Raw genomic sequence first — 17,548 nt, forward strand, 5'->3', positions numbered from 1 at the left:
AGTTTTATTTTATGGATTATTACATGTAAATAGTGTTAATGATCCATATTTATCATTTGATGTAGTCAAAGTCACATAGTTTTAAAAAAATGAAGTTGACCAAAATGTTAACGTGGATATAAAAAACACTATTCATTCACCAAAAAGTATTACTTTTATGCACTTAGATACCACATTTTGAGCACATAGCTATCATTTTTTCTGCACACATGTATCAACTTTTTATTATTATTTTTTTTACAGCACCAAAGTTGTACCTGATGACAAAATGTGGTACTTGTGTGCACAAAAAATAATACCTATATATCTAAAAGTGGTATCTTTTAGCAAATGAACAACATTTTTTCATATTTACTGCATTTTGGTTAACTTCATTTTTTCGAAACTACGAAATTTTAACTCAATCAAATGATAAATATAAATCATTAACAACATTTATATGTAACAATCCCTTTATTTTATTTTAACAACGCAATTCCGGGTCCATTGAAATAGCAACATTGCCCGTTTGAAATAGCTTTTAGCAGTTGCTTCGATAAGTGATAACCGCCATTTGAACACAAAACCTAGGCTCAGTTACTGGCTTGCACAATGTGCCAACTCTTTTGTTCTAAATAAAAAATAATAAATAAATTTTGCTCCCCGCCCCCCCAAAATAAAAAAAAAAACACCTAACAAAATATGTGCACACATGCTATAAATATATCTACAAAATATAAGTGCTATTTTTTTTGTACTTTGATGGAAACAGGGAATATATAATCATTGTATGCTGAACCTTTTTTTTTTTTCTTTTCCGGAAGGTTTTAAAAAGGGGTGCAATTTGTAAGCTGAACTTTGTTACTAGCTAGCAAAATTTGAAGGAGATTATATATATTACTTCATATTACAAAAAACAGCATAGTATGTATTATTCAGTTGTATTGTCATTAGAACCAAGGCTAAGCTCGCTCTATATATATATGAGGGCACCTAAGTATGAAAGTAAAAACATGGTTTATTAATTAGCTGGAAATACAAAGCACAACATCAAACAAATATAGCTCCTGCCCGCCTAAGCATTGGGACTAGGGAACCCTCGACATGACGGCTAGTGACCTCATTAACTCCTCCCACCAGTTCACCACCAATGAACACTACCGGCACGTTATCGTAACCGAGCCTCGATAGAGCCTTCTCCATTTCTCGGCCTCTCTGTATTTGATCGAGGTCATGAATGGCTGGGTTGGCGCCAAAGTTGTTCCTAAAGAAGGTTATGATAGAGTCGGACATGCAGCAAGACCTCTTAGTGAAGATCACTAGAGGCCTTTGAGACACCATTGTTGTTACCCCCTCCATTGATTCCAGTAAATTGAAATACAGACTTCAATTTTTGACTCTAGTAGTAGAGCTTGACGGTTTTAAATGTCAAACAATGATACAGATCAGAAATGTGAGCTGTGAATTGATAATGTAGCCCCATAGGTTTATTTATAGCATGACAAATTGACAACGGTGGTGGATTTTGCATAATTGAGTAAGAGAGAATATTTCCCTCTAGAATTTTCATGATATTGCTGATGGCTAGCTGACAGAGATGGATCAATGGGTAGCGATGCGCAATAAGAGTTGCAAGATAAGGAATACCTATGTACGGATATTGGTACGTCTTCGTATTGCATGGTGACAAATTATATACATATAGAGCCATGCACATACACCTTGCATGCATGTTATGATACTTTTCAATTATAATACTTCTCATAAGTCTATGTTAATTTCTCAATTATATTTAATGCCTTGTCATTTTTCTATGAAATGCAGGTGCAAATATGGGACCATGAAAAATCAATTTACTTGGAAAATAATTAATTCATCGACGTGTCTTATGAAGCATCAAGTTTCGTCATCGATTTTTCTTATTTGCAAACAATTCTTTAGGAACCACACTCTCAAACATAATCGGAGCGTTTTCCAATTTGCAGGGAAGACACCTTGCGCAACTCCTGTGAATTAGTAGGTGAAAGGCCCGAGACACCCAAAAACAAATATGGAACCATGCATGTACATTGGAATGCATGCATGATAAAGTAGTAAGGAAAATAAAAAATAAATAAATAAAAGAAGATGCATGTATGAAATAGATCAGAGAGGAAGAGGGACAAAGAGGATAAGGTCCCAAGGCACCAGTGTAGGTGGTGAGAGAATTTTAAGCATAAGAAAAAGATGAATGCGTGAGCGGTTCCTAGCATCCCACAATAGGTGAGGTACCGAAGGGTACAATCTCTCTCTCTCTCTCTGTGCTTTAGAAGAGGACAGTTGATTGAAAGCTAAGGAAAATATAAAGTTCTCATCTTTACAGCTTTAATAAATATGACACAAATGGACAGAGTCGCATTCAGAAGAATCAGAACAAAGTATATCATTTACAATTGGATAGAAAATGTTAAAAGGATTTCGCAATTTATTTGATTCCACGCGTCGGTACCGTGTGTATGTATGTGCCATCATTATCATTATCCTACTTATCTTGCTGAGCCTAGCACGTGAATGTGCATTAGATTCTTTAGATTTTTGCTCATTCTTTGGATCACAATCTTAGCGATTGGAGTAGGGTCTAATGGGAATTTAAACAAAATCAACTCAAATCGAGTTTTATGAAAAAACTTGCATACCTTTCCAATGAAACTTCCATTGCCTTAATCCCGTGTGAACTCAGTCGGAAATATGAACGTTTTTTTTTTTCCCGAATTATATGCTATCACTCTTATTAGTGGTATATCTAATGTTTACTTTGATAACTAGGATGTTCGGGGTTTTGTCCCGAATAATTTTCTGATGTGTATATTTTGTGTTGGCAAATTTTATTAACAAAACAAGTCCAATCGAGTTATAATTTTTTTGTTTACTTCTCAAGATTGAGATCGGAAGCGGGATTGATGGAGTTGTTCATGTTTGATAGCTTAATGATTTCAAAAAAGTAAGAATAACACTTTATGAAGGTTAGTTTGAAGTTTAGGACACTTGCATATTTTTGGAAACTTGACATACTGAATTTTTCTAAGTGTAAACCCCATTCACGTCTGACCAACTTTAACCGGTTCAAGATTTAAGTATTAAAACTTGGAATTCAAAATTCACACTGGCCAACTTGAACCGGTTCAAGGGGTAGCTAAACCGGTTCAAGTCCTTTAACAGATTTTGAAACTTTGTTTCCTTTTTTGTTTCAACTTTCTATTTTACATAGACTTTTTCCTTAAAACTCATGCACGAAACTAAATTGTTTTCCAAATACAATTAGGGTTTCTAAAGTCTATAAAAAGAGATTTTTCTCATTTTAGTTGAGACGACTTTTAGCATCAAAATTCATATTTTTACAAAGCCAAGTCTGTGAGATTTTTCTGAGAGCTACACACTACATACACATGAGTGAATTAGGGTGTTGTTCAAATACTTGATCGAGTTCAAGCTTTTGAAGATTGCATCTAAAACGATTAGAGAAAGCAGATCTTTTCCTTTCTACAACAAATTTAGATTTAAAGAAGAAGATTTTCCAATCACACTTTAAAGGGATCAAGGCACTTGTGGAGTGTTTTTATATACCAGTAATCCTTCTACAAGGTTCAAGGCGTGTAATACGCCGATATTTTAAAAGATTTATTAATTGGGATTAATTACTTTTATTTTATTTTTAAATGATTTGTTTGATTTAATTGGAATTAATTGCTTTTATATTATTTTTAAATGATTTGTTTTATTTAATTGAGTGCTGTTAATTGTCTTATTTTAATTAGATTATCTTTTGTGATTATATTTGTTGAATTGATATGATATTTTACTTTGTGGAATACTATGATTGAATTTTTATTTGATTTGTGTGTATTTATACTTCTGTGAATTGTTTATTAATTATTTGTAATTATTAGATTTAATTTAATTATTTTGTTTTAATTGGATTGGGCTCAAGAGAAGTAAGACCAATGGATGTGGTATTGGGCTTGAAGGAAGTCTTGTTGGATTAATTATTAAAAGCTCATGGTTATGAAGATATTTAAATAATTATATTTGCATAATTATATATATATATATATATATATATATAATTATATGTATATAATTATAATTAATTAATAATCATTATGGAGTGGTATATATGTCAATATATATATTGATATATATAGGTATATATGATTTATTTAACAAATGATTATTTATGGAAGGTATTTATATATATAACACAATATATATGCATATATATATATATTATTTAAAGATTATTATTTTATTTGGTAATTATAGTAGGAATAGGATTTGAATTTTAATGAATATAAATATACACATAAGGTTTTATAATTAAAAATTTACACGTTAGAAAAATAAGGGAGACAGATATAGAAGAAGAAGAGAAGGCTAACAAAGAGGAGGCCGGATTGGAGAAAGAGGAAGTCGGAATTGGAAGAGACAATCAAAACTTGAAGCGTTGGTTTCATTTTGAAACCTTCAGGCAAGTTTTCTCCATTTTTTCTCTTAGAACTTATAAGGATTTCACCTTGAGTATCAACGCTTTAGATTTAATTTATTAGTTAAATCATGGTTATAATGGATTTAATCAAAAGCATTAAGTTTATTTTATTTGATTAAATTATGATTAAATCGGAGTATTAAAAACATGATTTATTATTATTTTATTTTATTATTATTATTTTTTTTTGGAATTGTTGGATTTTAATTATATATATAGGTTGTATATATTTAAATTCAATTGGTATGCTTGATCTATGACCCAAAAGGGTTAATTAGGGTTTATAAAATTTTTGATATTTTTCTGGAATTTTTTAAAATTTTCTGGATGTTTCTATAATTTTCTAATTTTAGAATTATATATATATGTATGTTGTTGTATGAACTGGAAGACGCTGGTGTATTGAAGAATCAATAGGGTGTAATCCAATATGGTACAGTGCATGGAATAATGATGCGCACACTGATTTGGGCTATTAAAGTGCTTTGATGTAAGTGGACTGATCCAATGCATCGCGGCGTATGATAATCTGGTGCGCTTGTGAATTTAAACCATGGATTAGGTGTAGTTAACTTAGAAATAATCTAGTGTGGCGCGAACCATCAGAGTTGATGCAGCAGTGAATCATAGTGCACCACGTGTCGTTTGATGAGCGCTGAAAAGTGTGTTTTTAAACCCCTTAAGCTCGAGTATTCTAGGACCCTTATCTATCTTATTTTTTCGTTTTAGAATAATTTCGTGTTATTTCCCTTTTTAGGTCAATAATGTTAAAACGTGCTAAAAATGGTTTCTTAAGGCCTTTTTGGAGTCAAACTGAATCTTGGAGAGAATCTGGAGCAAAAGGAGGCTGATTTGGAACAAAAAGGATGCTGATGCTGAAAACTGCCAAGTGAGATAGATCGCAGAAAAGTGAGATCGATTAAAAGTTAGATCGATCAAACAAACTCTGATCGATTGAAGAAAAGTCTGATTGATCGAAAATGTGCTGGTAGTGAGCTGTCTAATTCCAGAGCGCGCCAATTTCTACCTACCACCTAGTTGTGGGATTAGATATTTTTGGGCTATATTTCTGACTTAGTGACTAAGAAAAGGACCTTGTATTTAAAGGGAATTGAACCATTTTGTATGGGAGCTTTATCATTTTTACTTTTACATTATACTTTTATATTCTCTCTTTAGAAAAGTTAGAGATTAGGGTTAGAAGAAAAGAGAAGAGTGGAGGCTCCAAGAACACATCTCAAGATCTATACACTCTCTCTCTCTCTAGAATTCATCAAAGAAAAAGAGGAAGAATGTGGAGCCATGTTTGGAGCTTGCCCTTAAGGGTTTCATGACCACATCCACCTCCTCCATGATTGGCTAGATCTACACTTAGGGCTTGGATGAGCCCTAAGTCTTGTATAATCTAAACCCTTGTATTTATATTTTTGGGGATTTATATATATTGTTGTGATTAGTGCTTAGCCTTGTGATTATTGATTTAATTCTTCCTTATGATTCTCTATTTTAATTACATGTTGTCTTATGTGTGATTAGGAATTGATCTCTACACTAGATTCTCTATGTTGGTTGCATGTCTATGTGTGATTAATTAATGATTTAGTGATGGCTAAGCATGAGTTTTCATTAAATGGGTTTGTCAATTAATTTGATGGAATATTCTTATGCTTGATGGGTTGTTCTACAATTTAATTCATGCTTATAGGTTGGTAGACAATCTATACTTGATTTGATATTCCATGGCTTATTATTGCAAATTCCATGATTCTCTAGATTGATGTGTGCTACAATTATGACTAGTTTGATGGGTCATGCTTAGATTTGATGGGTTGTTCTACACTTAGTTTATTTGTTGGTTAGGTAGACAATTCATACATGAATTTGATGGTCCATGGTTAATATTGCAATTGGTAGTCGCATTTTGTTCACAACAATGTATTCCCCATTAATGGAAAACAAGTGGTTAATTACATGAGCTTAGTGGCGATTCCAACACCCTAAAACCTCTCTTCATATCTCTTAAATCCCTATCTTTCACTAGTTTATTTTAATTGCATTTTAATTCATTGCACCTTAGTTTAATTAACCAATCTCTCTCTTTGCAATCATTTGATACGCTAAAGTCGAAGTTAAATTCGAACATGTATAATCCCTTGGGACGATCCCTACTCACTCTTGCTATGTTAGTAGTAGTGGTGGTAGTGATTTTTATAAATTTAAACTTGACCAAAAAGGCTTTTATTGAACTGTACATTCACTACATTATTTTGGTGTTTACAAGCGGCCTTGCCAAATTTTGGCGCCGTTGCCGGGGATTAACGATTTTGTTGGAGTTAGACTAGACAATAGTGTTTATTTGATTGCTTCTATCTTTATTTTATTTTCCATTGTATATTCATTTCTCAATCTTGATATTATTTGTTCAATTAGGTACTTGACTACAAGGAAGGCAAACATTGGATCTTAAAGCAACCATTAGACCTTAAAGCAAGGATTGGAGTTGAAGTTGCTTAAGGACCTTTGTGAGCATTTCTTGAAAGTCTCGTATTTTAATTGTTTCACTTCTTTGCATGCTTGTGATAGCCCTTGTTGAGGCTAATTTTATTGCTTAAATTTTTATCCAAGCATCGGCCCGTGTGGAGGCCATTATTTGTTGTATTTGGATTTTGAATGCGGATGGACCCATTATTTGATCCAAGTTTGGGGGAAAATTACTTCCCCTCACCTTATGTCCCTCCACCATATTTTAATCCTTATGAGTTTAAGTCCAATTCATTTCAACATGCATCATTTTATCATGGACTTGATCACTCTTTTAATCCTCCTTGTGACTATTGCCCTCCCCCACCATTTTATGAAGAACCACCTCCATCACCTTATTCACCCGAGTTTCAAGAAAAAGTATTAGCTTTACTTGATGGGCATATTTCACAAACTCCACTTATTAATTCACATTCTCAAATTTTAGCCAAGCTTGAAGCTCAAGTTAAGCAAATTGCAAGTACTCTTTCTCGTCAAGAGGATGAGGAAGAGACAAATGAAAAAATAGCAAGAACTTCAATTTATATAGATGAGGATGATGAGAGTGAAGAGGAGGATGAGACAAGTGAGCTAATGCCTAGCACTCTATCTTGTATAGAGGAGGAAGTGGCAAATGAGTTAGTGGTTAGTCCAATAGAGCATAATATGATTAATGAGGACTTTCCTTGTTTTAATCATGATTTTATCTCGGCTATTGCTACTTTAGAGAGTGAGGAGATGTTGACCACTATAAAGGTAAGAGAGGAGGAGGAGGAACTTGTTGAAGAGGACCTTCATTCTATTATCTCCAAAGACCCTCTTGAGATATGCCTTTTTGAAATGTATAAAAATTATGATTTTGACCTTGAAAGCTCCAAAAATGAAGTGAATTCTTTAATGGACTCCTTAGCTAACTTGGAAGGTGAGGAGATGGTTATTTTTGAGGAAGAGAAAAGGGATGAAGAGAAGGTGTTTCTTATTAATCCAAATGAGTCTTTGAAAGACAATGCCTCACCAACTATCAAAGTGGATGATCCTTTGAATGTGTTTCAAGAACACAACAAAGTGGCAAGACCAACCATGATTGATTTTGTTTTCAAAACCGTGGATGAAAGGAACAATATTATCTCTTTCATTTCTTTTCAAGTCATTCTTTTGGAGGATGATTTCATTGTTGTAAGTGAGACATTAAATGAGAAAAGTGAAAAGAGGATCAATAAGGATGTTTCATATCTGGTTTTTGATTCTTTTGATTAGTGAGTTGACCCAACGTCTTGCTAGAGACACTAAACACTAGTATTCGTAGAGTTTCAAAACTCTATTCCTCCCTCATTTCTTTTTATTTGTCGTTCTTGTGTACATTCTTTCATTCATTTTTCAATCTATATTCTTGTTACCATCATTGGGGCTTAGTATAGGATTTTCTGCACTTTCATCTCAAAATTAGGCATTTAGTGCCAGTTCGATCGATCACAAGTGTCCCTTTGATCGATCAAACCTCTCTGTAGTCAATTCTCTGCAAAAATCAGCTTTCTGCGTATCAAGCGAATTTCATTTCAGATCGATCTGAGTGTTCCAAGATCGATCGAGATTTTCCTCAAATCAATCTTCATTCCATACTTAGAAAATTTTTTGGAGCTCTGCATTTTTCATCTCTCTGTGTATCGATCGAGCTTGTTTGCAAGTTTTCACATCTTTAATCGATCACAGTTTTGCCACTCTGACTTTTTGACTTTTTCTTCTTTCTATTTTTATTTTATTTTATTTTTTCATTTTCTTTTACTTTTGTTACTTTCTTTTATTTTGTTTAGTTATTTTTCTCTTTGAAAAAAAAAAAAAAAAGATTTTTTGTATTCTTTATTTCCTTATATTTTTACTTCTTGCATTTTTATTTACTTGCCTTTTATCTTTGTTTGTGTAAATATTTATTTTCTCTAGAAAAAAAAAAAAAAAAAAAACAGAAAAAAAAAAAAAATTTAAAGTGGCATTCCGTCTTGCTAGAGACATTAAACTTAGCAATCATTGTGCATATTTCTTATATTTTGTTTCATTGTATATACTTTCAAAAAAAAAAAAAGTGTATCCCTTATTTCTTTACATTTTCATTCCTTACATGTTTATTTGTTTTATTTTTGTGCGTGTGTTCATTGTTGTTATGTCTAAAAATAATAATAATAATAAAAAGATTTTTTATTTTTATTTTTATTTTTCATTATTTTGTTCTTGTATCATTTCTTACTTTTTGTTTTTCATTTCTTACATTGTACATATTCTTTCATTGCATTTTACATTCTTTATTTCTTTTTCTTTTATTTTGTTTATGTATTTTATTCTTTATTTTTCTTGCATTTTGTATATACTTGCTTTCATTAAATGAAAAATATAAAAAAATTCACTATTGTGCCCTTTTGTGTAGTTATGCATACTTTATGATTTATATTGGGTTTGATCTCATATTTCTCTTTCATATTGTGCTATATTATCTTAGAATGCATGATTTGATTATTCTTATCCTGTTTGATATTTGATGTGAGTTTGTTAGTGTGGTTATTCAAGTAGGTTGTTGATTCCAAGTTTGAGGGAAACTATTTTCATATTGGATCATTGCCGGGTTTCATACTTTCGCTACCACGGTATACTCTTTCCATCTTTTCCATTGTTCTCATTGCACATTGAGGACAATGTGTGGTTTAAGTTTGGGGGTAAGGTGTCTTTGTCGTATTCTACTTAAATTTGAGATTTAAATGCATGATTGAGTTTGAGATCTAATCTAGTTATGACTTTCTTCTTTTGAGGACTATATTGCTTAAAATTTAAAAATTGTTTGACTTGAGAGTCCAATACTCCTTGTATGCCTTGTGGATGCCATTTATAAGTAAATTTTTCAAAAGATTGATATCATACTTGTACTTGTGGTCCACATCATCTTGATTTTGTGATTGTTTAGAGATTAATTCTATGATTCTACACTAGCACAGGCACACACTAGCATTCATTTGTGGGGTACATGCTTTGTTGATTATTGAATTGGTTATATCTTGATTGGGCTAGTAGTGCATTGAAAGTTTTCATTCTTGATAAAAATGGATAACAAACCATTTTCATTGAGTAGCCGGGATTTTAACCTCATCAAGCACTGAATTTCTCGCACCGAAAGGTGGAAGGCCCAAACTCTAGGTTAATAATTGAACTTAAAAAATAAAAATTAAAATTAAAAAAAATAAATTAAAAAAAAGAAGAAAGAAAGAAAAGAAAAGAAAAGAAAAAGAAAAAGTTATAAAAGTAATAAAAAAGTGAAGACTTATCCCAAAAGCTGAGAAGTGGGAAATGATTAGATGGATGTTGTTTTGATTTGTAGCCTAATTGATTTGAGCTTGTAAATCCTTAGGGGTGTTTCAACACCTAGTGCCGTCTGATTTGGAAGTCATTGACCTAATGCTCGATCTCATGGATCACTAGAAAGCTTAATAGATCAACAAATTGAACTATGTTTCCATCTTTGATCCTTGGGATTAAAAAAAATAATAATAATAAATAAATAAAAAATGAGTGAAAACAATAAGCGCACCTAGATAAATAAAGTTTTAATAAAAGGTCCACTCTTTGTCTTGATAATCGGTACTAGATTTGTGTGCTAATTTAAGGGTAAGGATATGATCATTTCTTTAATTGGCTAAGATAGCAACATATTTGATGCCGGTCCACTCAAAAAAGATTCTAGAGTTGTTTTGATTTGCATGATCATTTTCTTAATATGTGGAGGACCATACTTGCTTGCTTGATGTTGAAATTTTGGGAGATTGCTTGGAAATAGTTAAAAAATTGCATACTAGAGGTAGTTTTCTCCCAATACTTATTTGCAATATTGGTGACTCTTTTATGAGAATGAGCTTAATGTTTGTGGGTATCATTTTTAGAAACCCTCACGAGACTTCACTCGTCCACTGGGGGTAACCTAGGGGTTTAAAAGGCTTGTTGCATATGCAAAATGCAATCGTGTTCCCTACGAAAGTGGCGTTATCCATTTATTGCTTTCTCGATTCATAGTTGTATAGTTGTTCATTTCATTCCTTTACCTTGTAGTTCATTGCTATGGACTAGCAATATTTAAGTTTGGGGGTGTAATGAGTGCTGAAAAGTGCATTTTTAAACCCCTTAAGCTCGAGTATTCTTGGACCTTTATCTATCTTATTTTTCCGTTTTAGACTAATTTCGTGTTATTTCCCTTTTTAGGTCAATAATGTTAAAACGTGCTAAAAATGGTTTCTTAAGGCCTTTTTGGAGTCAAACTAAGTCTTGGAGAGAATCTGGAGCAAAAGGAGGTTGATTTGGAGCAAAAAGGAGGCTGATGCTGAAAACTGCCAAGTGAGATAGATCACAGAAAAAGTGAGATCGATCAGAGTTGGATCGATCGAACCCAGATCGATCAAAAGTTGGATCAATTAAACAAACTCTGATCGAAAATGTGTTGGCAGTGAGCTGTCTAATTCCCAAGCGCGCTGATTTCTACCTACCACATAGTTGCCGGATTAGATATTTTTGGGCTATATTTCTGACTTAGTGACTAAGAAAAGGACTTTGTATTTAAAGGGAATTGAACCATTTTGTAAGGGAGCTTTATCATTTTTACTTTTACATTGTAATTTTATATTCTCTCTCTAGAAAAGTTAGAGATTAGGGTTAGAAGAAAAGAGAAGAGTGGAAGCTCCAAGAACACATCTCAAGATCTACACACTCTCTCTCTCTAGAATTCATCAAAGAAGAAGAGGAAGAAGATTGAGCCATGTTTGGAGCGTGCCCTTGAGGGTTTCATGAACACATCCACCTCCTCCATGATTAGCTAGATCTACACTTAGGGCTTGAATGAGCCCTAAGTCTTGTGTAATCTAAACCGTTGTATTTCTATTTTTGGAGATTTATATATATATATTGTTGTGATTAGTGCTTAGCCTTGTGATTATTGATTTAATTCTTCCTTATGATTCTCTATTTTAATTACATGTTTTCTTATATGTGATTATTTGGGGAATTGATCTCTACACTAGATTCTCTATGTTAGTTGCATATCTATGTGTGATTAATTAAGGATTTAGTGATGGCTAAGCATGGGTTTTCATTAAATGGGTTTGTCAATTAATTTGATGGAATATTCTTATGCTTGATGGGTTGTTCTACAGTTTAATTCATGCTTGTAGGTAGGTAGACAATCTATACTTGATTTGATATTCCATGGCTTATTATTGCAAATTCCATGATTCTCTAGATTGATGTGTGCTACAATTGTGACTAGTGTGATGGGTCTTGCTTAGATTTGATGGGTTGTTCTACATTTAGTTTATTTGTTGGTTAGGTAGACAATTCATACATGAATTTGATGGTCCATGGTTAATATTGCAATTGGTAGTCGCATTTTGTTCACAATAATGTATTCCCCATTAATGGAAAACAGGTGGTTAATTACATGAGCTTAGTGATGATTCCAACAGCCTAAGACCTCTCTTCATATCTCTTAAATCCCTATCTTTCACTAGTTTATTTTAATTGCATTTTAATTCATTGCACCTTAGTTTAATTAACCAATCTCTCTCTTTGCAATCATTTGATACGCTAAAGTCGAAGTTAAATTCGAACACGTATAATCCCTTGGGACGATCCTTACTCATTCTTGCTACGTTAGTAGTAGTAGTGGTAGTGGTTTTTATAAATTTAAACTTGACGAAAAAGGCTTTTCTTGAACCGCACATTTACTACATTATTTTGGCGTCTACAAGTGGCCTCGTCATCGTCCTTAATCTGGTGCGGTTGCGCTCGCAGTAGTATTTGAGCTCAGTCTATTATTTTGCCTGTTTGTGACATAAAATTGAAATGGTCATAACTCAGTCATCTTAAATCGAAATTGGGTCATTCTTAAGCTCAAATTTAAGGATTTTTCGTCCTCTTTCCAATGGTACCAATTTCATTATCAGATTCCCATCCTACTATGAGATATTTACGTTTTAGTAAGATAGTGTCGGAAAATTATTTAAACCGAGATGGAGTATTTATGGGAAACCGTTTTTGACGATATTTAGTAACATTTAATTTGTTATTAATTTAATAAATTAATAATTGGTTATGAAAGGATGATATATATATATATATATATATATATAAATATATTTATTTATATATGTGTATATATAGTTTATTTAATTTATGAGTTGTATATACACATACACATACATCTATACATACAACTCATAAATTAAATAAACTATATATACACATATATAAATAAATAAATTTATATATATATATATATATATATATATATATATATAATTATTGATATATATGTATATGTGATTTTAAATAATTAAAGATTATTAAGGAAGGATTATACACATATATATTATATAATATATATGTATATATATGTATATATATATATGTTAATTAAGATTATTTGCGTTATTATTCTTATTTGATATATCTTGATGGATTGGTTATTAAATTAGTGATATGCTTATAATTTGTATGAGATGTCTATGTATGAATTAGCTATCATTGAGTTTAAAATTGATACATAGATGAATTGTAGGCATGGGTGAGTTGCCAAAGGTTTAAAAAAAATATTGTCTTCTTTGTATGACTAAAATATATACATAGAAAACGTGAATGAGTGATTAATTTAAATGTATAAATAAATATACTTGTGGAGGCATGATTGATTTGCCAATGTATAAATAAATATACTTGTGGATGCATAGTTGAATTGCCAATGTATAAATAAAAATACTTAAAGAGGCATGGTTGAGTTGTCAATATATAAATAAATATATTTATAATTGTATGGTTGATTTGCCAAAGCGTAATTAAATTACTATGTGTTAAATGATTAAAATTTCAATTATGGTTATTGTATGTATAGGTTGGATTATGATTTGTTATTCTTAAATTAGAATAGTCGAATATTTACAAGTTAGTGTATTATTTTACATATATTAATAAAATAACATTGGAGAAGGCATGGATGAATTGCCAAAGAATAAATCTTTGCTTTATGATTTAAATAAATAAAATCATTCATTAGTGGTTCTAGGGTTTTGGATTAAAGGAATTATTCCTTATATTATGGTTTATTATTTAAATGATTAAATAATTATTTAAAATGGAATTAAGGTTAAAAGGTTTCTCTTTAAAAGAGAAGGAGATTGTGGATTGGTTTAGGTATGATTATGTTTTAACTATGATTTAATGGTTTTGAAAATTAATTAATGAACCTATTAATAGATGTGAAGGTTATATTGTATATAATTATTTATACATATGTGTATCTTTATTAAACTTAAAACTTTTTTAGGTTTGGTTTTGATCAGAGATGATCTGCTTATTGGTTTTCAGAGGCCTGGTAGAAAGAGCTTGCTCGTTGGGTCTAACCCACGATTTATTTTTCAAGTTATTAGAAGTTCAAGTCTCAAGGTTGAGGATCCACAACGGTAGGACTTATCTATTCTTTCTATTTTATTTCAAAGTAGGATATTATTACTTCAGTAATTATTAATGGATTTATGGATAGTAAATTTTGGTTAATGGGTCCTTGAGTTAAGTGATTCCCGAGTTGTAACCATTGGCGAGTTATTAATGGAAATTTTATTTATTAGTTTTTCTTTAGCGTATTATTTATTTTTTTATTTCATTTTGTACTCTGTGCTTGCTTGAAATACTTTAATTGTTTTGATATCCCCTGATTTTGTGCGCGGACTTGATCAACCTGTGCTCCGAAATTAGGGGGTATCACAAGGCATAAGTCTGAAGTTAAGAGTTGTTAGACGAGAAGTTGCAAAGCTAGGGGCATTCAACGGATTGAGTCTTGGAAGAATGAAGGGTGTGAGCCCAAGTCAAAATTTGGTGTACTTTGTTTCTTACATAGTGGATCGTTTTACGCTCGCGACAGTGCAAAAATCCTCGAGTTTTTCGAATTGGTTTCCTCACTATAATCTAGTGTCACTCTAACTTTACTTTCTCATTATTTCTGTGTGATTGTTAATTAACCGGTAATTTTTGTAAAGTAAAAACTAGATAAAGAAATAAGTAATTAATCTCTCTCTAAAAAAGTTTTTAAAACTCGAATTTCTACAGCCTATTCCATTGCATAACTCATAATTGGTATTAGAGCCAACCTTTACACACTGAGTTAATCTGAGTGGAATTTTTTTTTTTTATGTTTTAAAAAATTCTTTCATCATGTCTTATGTTTTGAAAGAGGGTGGATCTAATCAACGTGGTCCTTTATTCGAATTTGACAAGTACTCTTTTTGAAAAGCAAAGATGAGAGCTTATTTACAAAATTCAGGAGGTAAAGTCTCTGGTATTGTTAAGATAGGTTATACACCTCCGACTGAGGATAAGTTATAAGATGGTAAGACTATTCAGGTTTTGAAGGATACCTTCACTTACACAACTATTTAACTGATCGTAGTGACGCTAATGGAAAAGTTTTGTATGCAATTATTAATTCTGTTGTTCCATCTGAATATGTTAGAATTTCTGATTGTAAAACTGTTAAAAAAGCTTGGGATATTTTACAGGTTACTCATGAAGGAACGTCAAAAGTGAAGCAATCCAAAATTTAGATGATTTCTCATAAGTTTGGGAACATAGTGATGAAAGAAGATGAAATTGTTTCTTATTTTTATTATAGTCTTCTTGAAATCATCTCTGAACTTTGTCACTTACACAAAAGAGTTAGTGATAAGAAAACTTATGAGAAAATCTTGAGATCTTTACCTAAGAGATTTCAAATTATAATAGAAACTATCAATGAACACTATGATTTGTTTAGTGCTAAGGTAGATGAGGTTGTGGGTTTCTTGAAAACTTGGAGATAAATTTTTTTATCAAATTTAAAAAGAAAAGAATCTGGCCTTAAAGTCAACTCAGGTTGAAAATATTTTTGATGATAATTCTGATGAAGAAGTGGCACTCATAACTAGACAGTTTAATCAGTTTCTACAAAAACAAAAGAGAAGGAATGACAATGGGGCCAATCCTCGTAATTTTTGACAAGGGTTCGACATTTAAAATTAATGAAAAGAAATGGGAAGAATCAAAAGAAACTGAACTTATTTACTAGAATTGTGGTGGCAAGGGTCACACCTCAATTATTTGTCCTAGTCCTAAGAAAGAGTTAACATATATGAATAAACAAAAATTTATGAAAGTTTCAGTTTTTGATAATACTATTCCTAGTGATAATGAATCCCCTCATTATGATTGAAATGATTCTTTTTGTGTTGCTTTTCTCAATAAAGGTCCTCATATTGTTACCTTGTCTGATTATAATATTTCAGACAATAAAGATAATGAAATCCATGATGAAGAGGTTCAAAAGGATGAGATTGATGAAGCGCAACTGAAAAAATGTTTGCAGAAGCTATGGAAGTAAAATTGCCTGTTAAGAAATTGGCAAAAAAACATAAACAAGCTAAAAGAGAGAGAGATGAACTGAAAAAATAAGTTGCAGAAAGTAAATTGAGAATTGTTGAAAGCAATTCATTCATCTTTGATCTCAAAGGAAAATTCAAATCTCTTGAAGGCAAGGTAAGTCTAGCTAACTCTAAAAGATTCTCTTGTTTCTAGAATTGAATTTCTTGATGTTGAGTTGAGAAAATCACAAGAGAAATCAGTGATCAATTGATTACTTGAAGGCTCATGGTTTTAGTGATCAATGGATTAATTGGATTCAAGCTTGTACTTTTACTCCAAAATTTTCTGTCTTGTCCAATGGTGTGCCTGCAGGATATTTTTCTGCTGCCAGAGGGATTCGATAGGGTTGCCCTTTATCTCCATTGCTTTTTGCTTTTGTTTCTGAATATTCCAGTACAATTATAACTCAGTATATTGATAGTGGGAGGATCAAATTGTGCAAATTAGTGGTTAATACTGGGCTGCAAATTTCTCATGTGTCCTATGCTGATGATTTGTTGTTGGTGGTTAAGGTTGAGGTATCAATAGCAAAATCAATTGATGAAGTTTTTAGAAAATTCAAGGATGTATCTGGTTTACAAGTGAATCATGAGAAGAATTCTGTTATTTTTTTAAAATTCAGTGAGATACAAGAGAAGATTAGCTTTTATTCTTCAATTTCAAACTGAACATTTCCCTTTCAAATATCTTGGGTTACCATTGCCAAGTCACAAGTTAAAGGCTGGAGATTTCAGTAGCTTAACGCATACAAATTGTATTAGTCACATAAATCCCCCTCTTCCCCCCCCCCCCCCCCCCCCAAAAAAAAAAATAACTTAGTTCCAACAAACTAGAAATCATTTGCCTAAACATACAATTTTTATATTTTAAGAATTTTATTTTTTATTTGTTAATGCCAAGGACAATTTCTTTCATCCGACTTATCAATTCAGGGATCCAATTTTAATAAGACCACAAGGAAGGATATGCAATTTTCAGTGTGCTCAATGTGCATTGTGAAGACACTTAGAGATAAAAAAAAAAAAAAGAAAGAAAAAAGAAAAAAAAAAAAAAAAAGAG

At 31.7% G+C, this 17,548-nt stretch overlaps 1 protein-coding gene across 1 annotated transcript; it reads right to left on the bottom strand.

Moving 5' to 3' along the window:
- Positions 1-979: 979 nt before the first annotated feature.
- Positions 980-1,459, bottom strand: LOC132302279 (monothiol glutaredoxin-S2-like). The gene has a single exon (XM_059799126.1). It carries the CDS (start codon positions 1,336-1,338, stop codon positions 1,030-1,032), a length of 309 nt encoding a protein of 102 aa, XP_059655109.1. The 5' UTR covers positions 1,339-1,459; the 3' UTR covers positions 980-1,029.
- Between the last annotated feature and the right edge of the window lie 16,089 nt (positions 1,460-17,548).

Source organism: Cornus florida, unplaced genomic scaffold (genome assembly GCF_030987335.1).
Source record: "Cornus florida cultivar Cherokee Brave unplaced genomic scaffold, ASM3098733v1 CherokeeBrave_3.0.0_Hap2_Chr04, whole genome shotgun sequence".
Classification (NCBI taxonomy): Eukaryota; Viridiplantae; Streptophyta; class Magnoliopsida; order Cornales; family Cornaceae; genus Cornus; species Cornus florida.

What these genes read in the sequence shown, in the direction of transcription:
- LOC132302279 (XM_059799126.1), bottom strand. Translation starts at nt 1,338, where the DNA reads ATGGAGGGGGTAACAACAATGGTGTCTCAAAGGCCTCTAGTGATCTTC.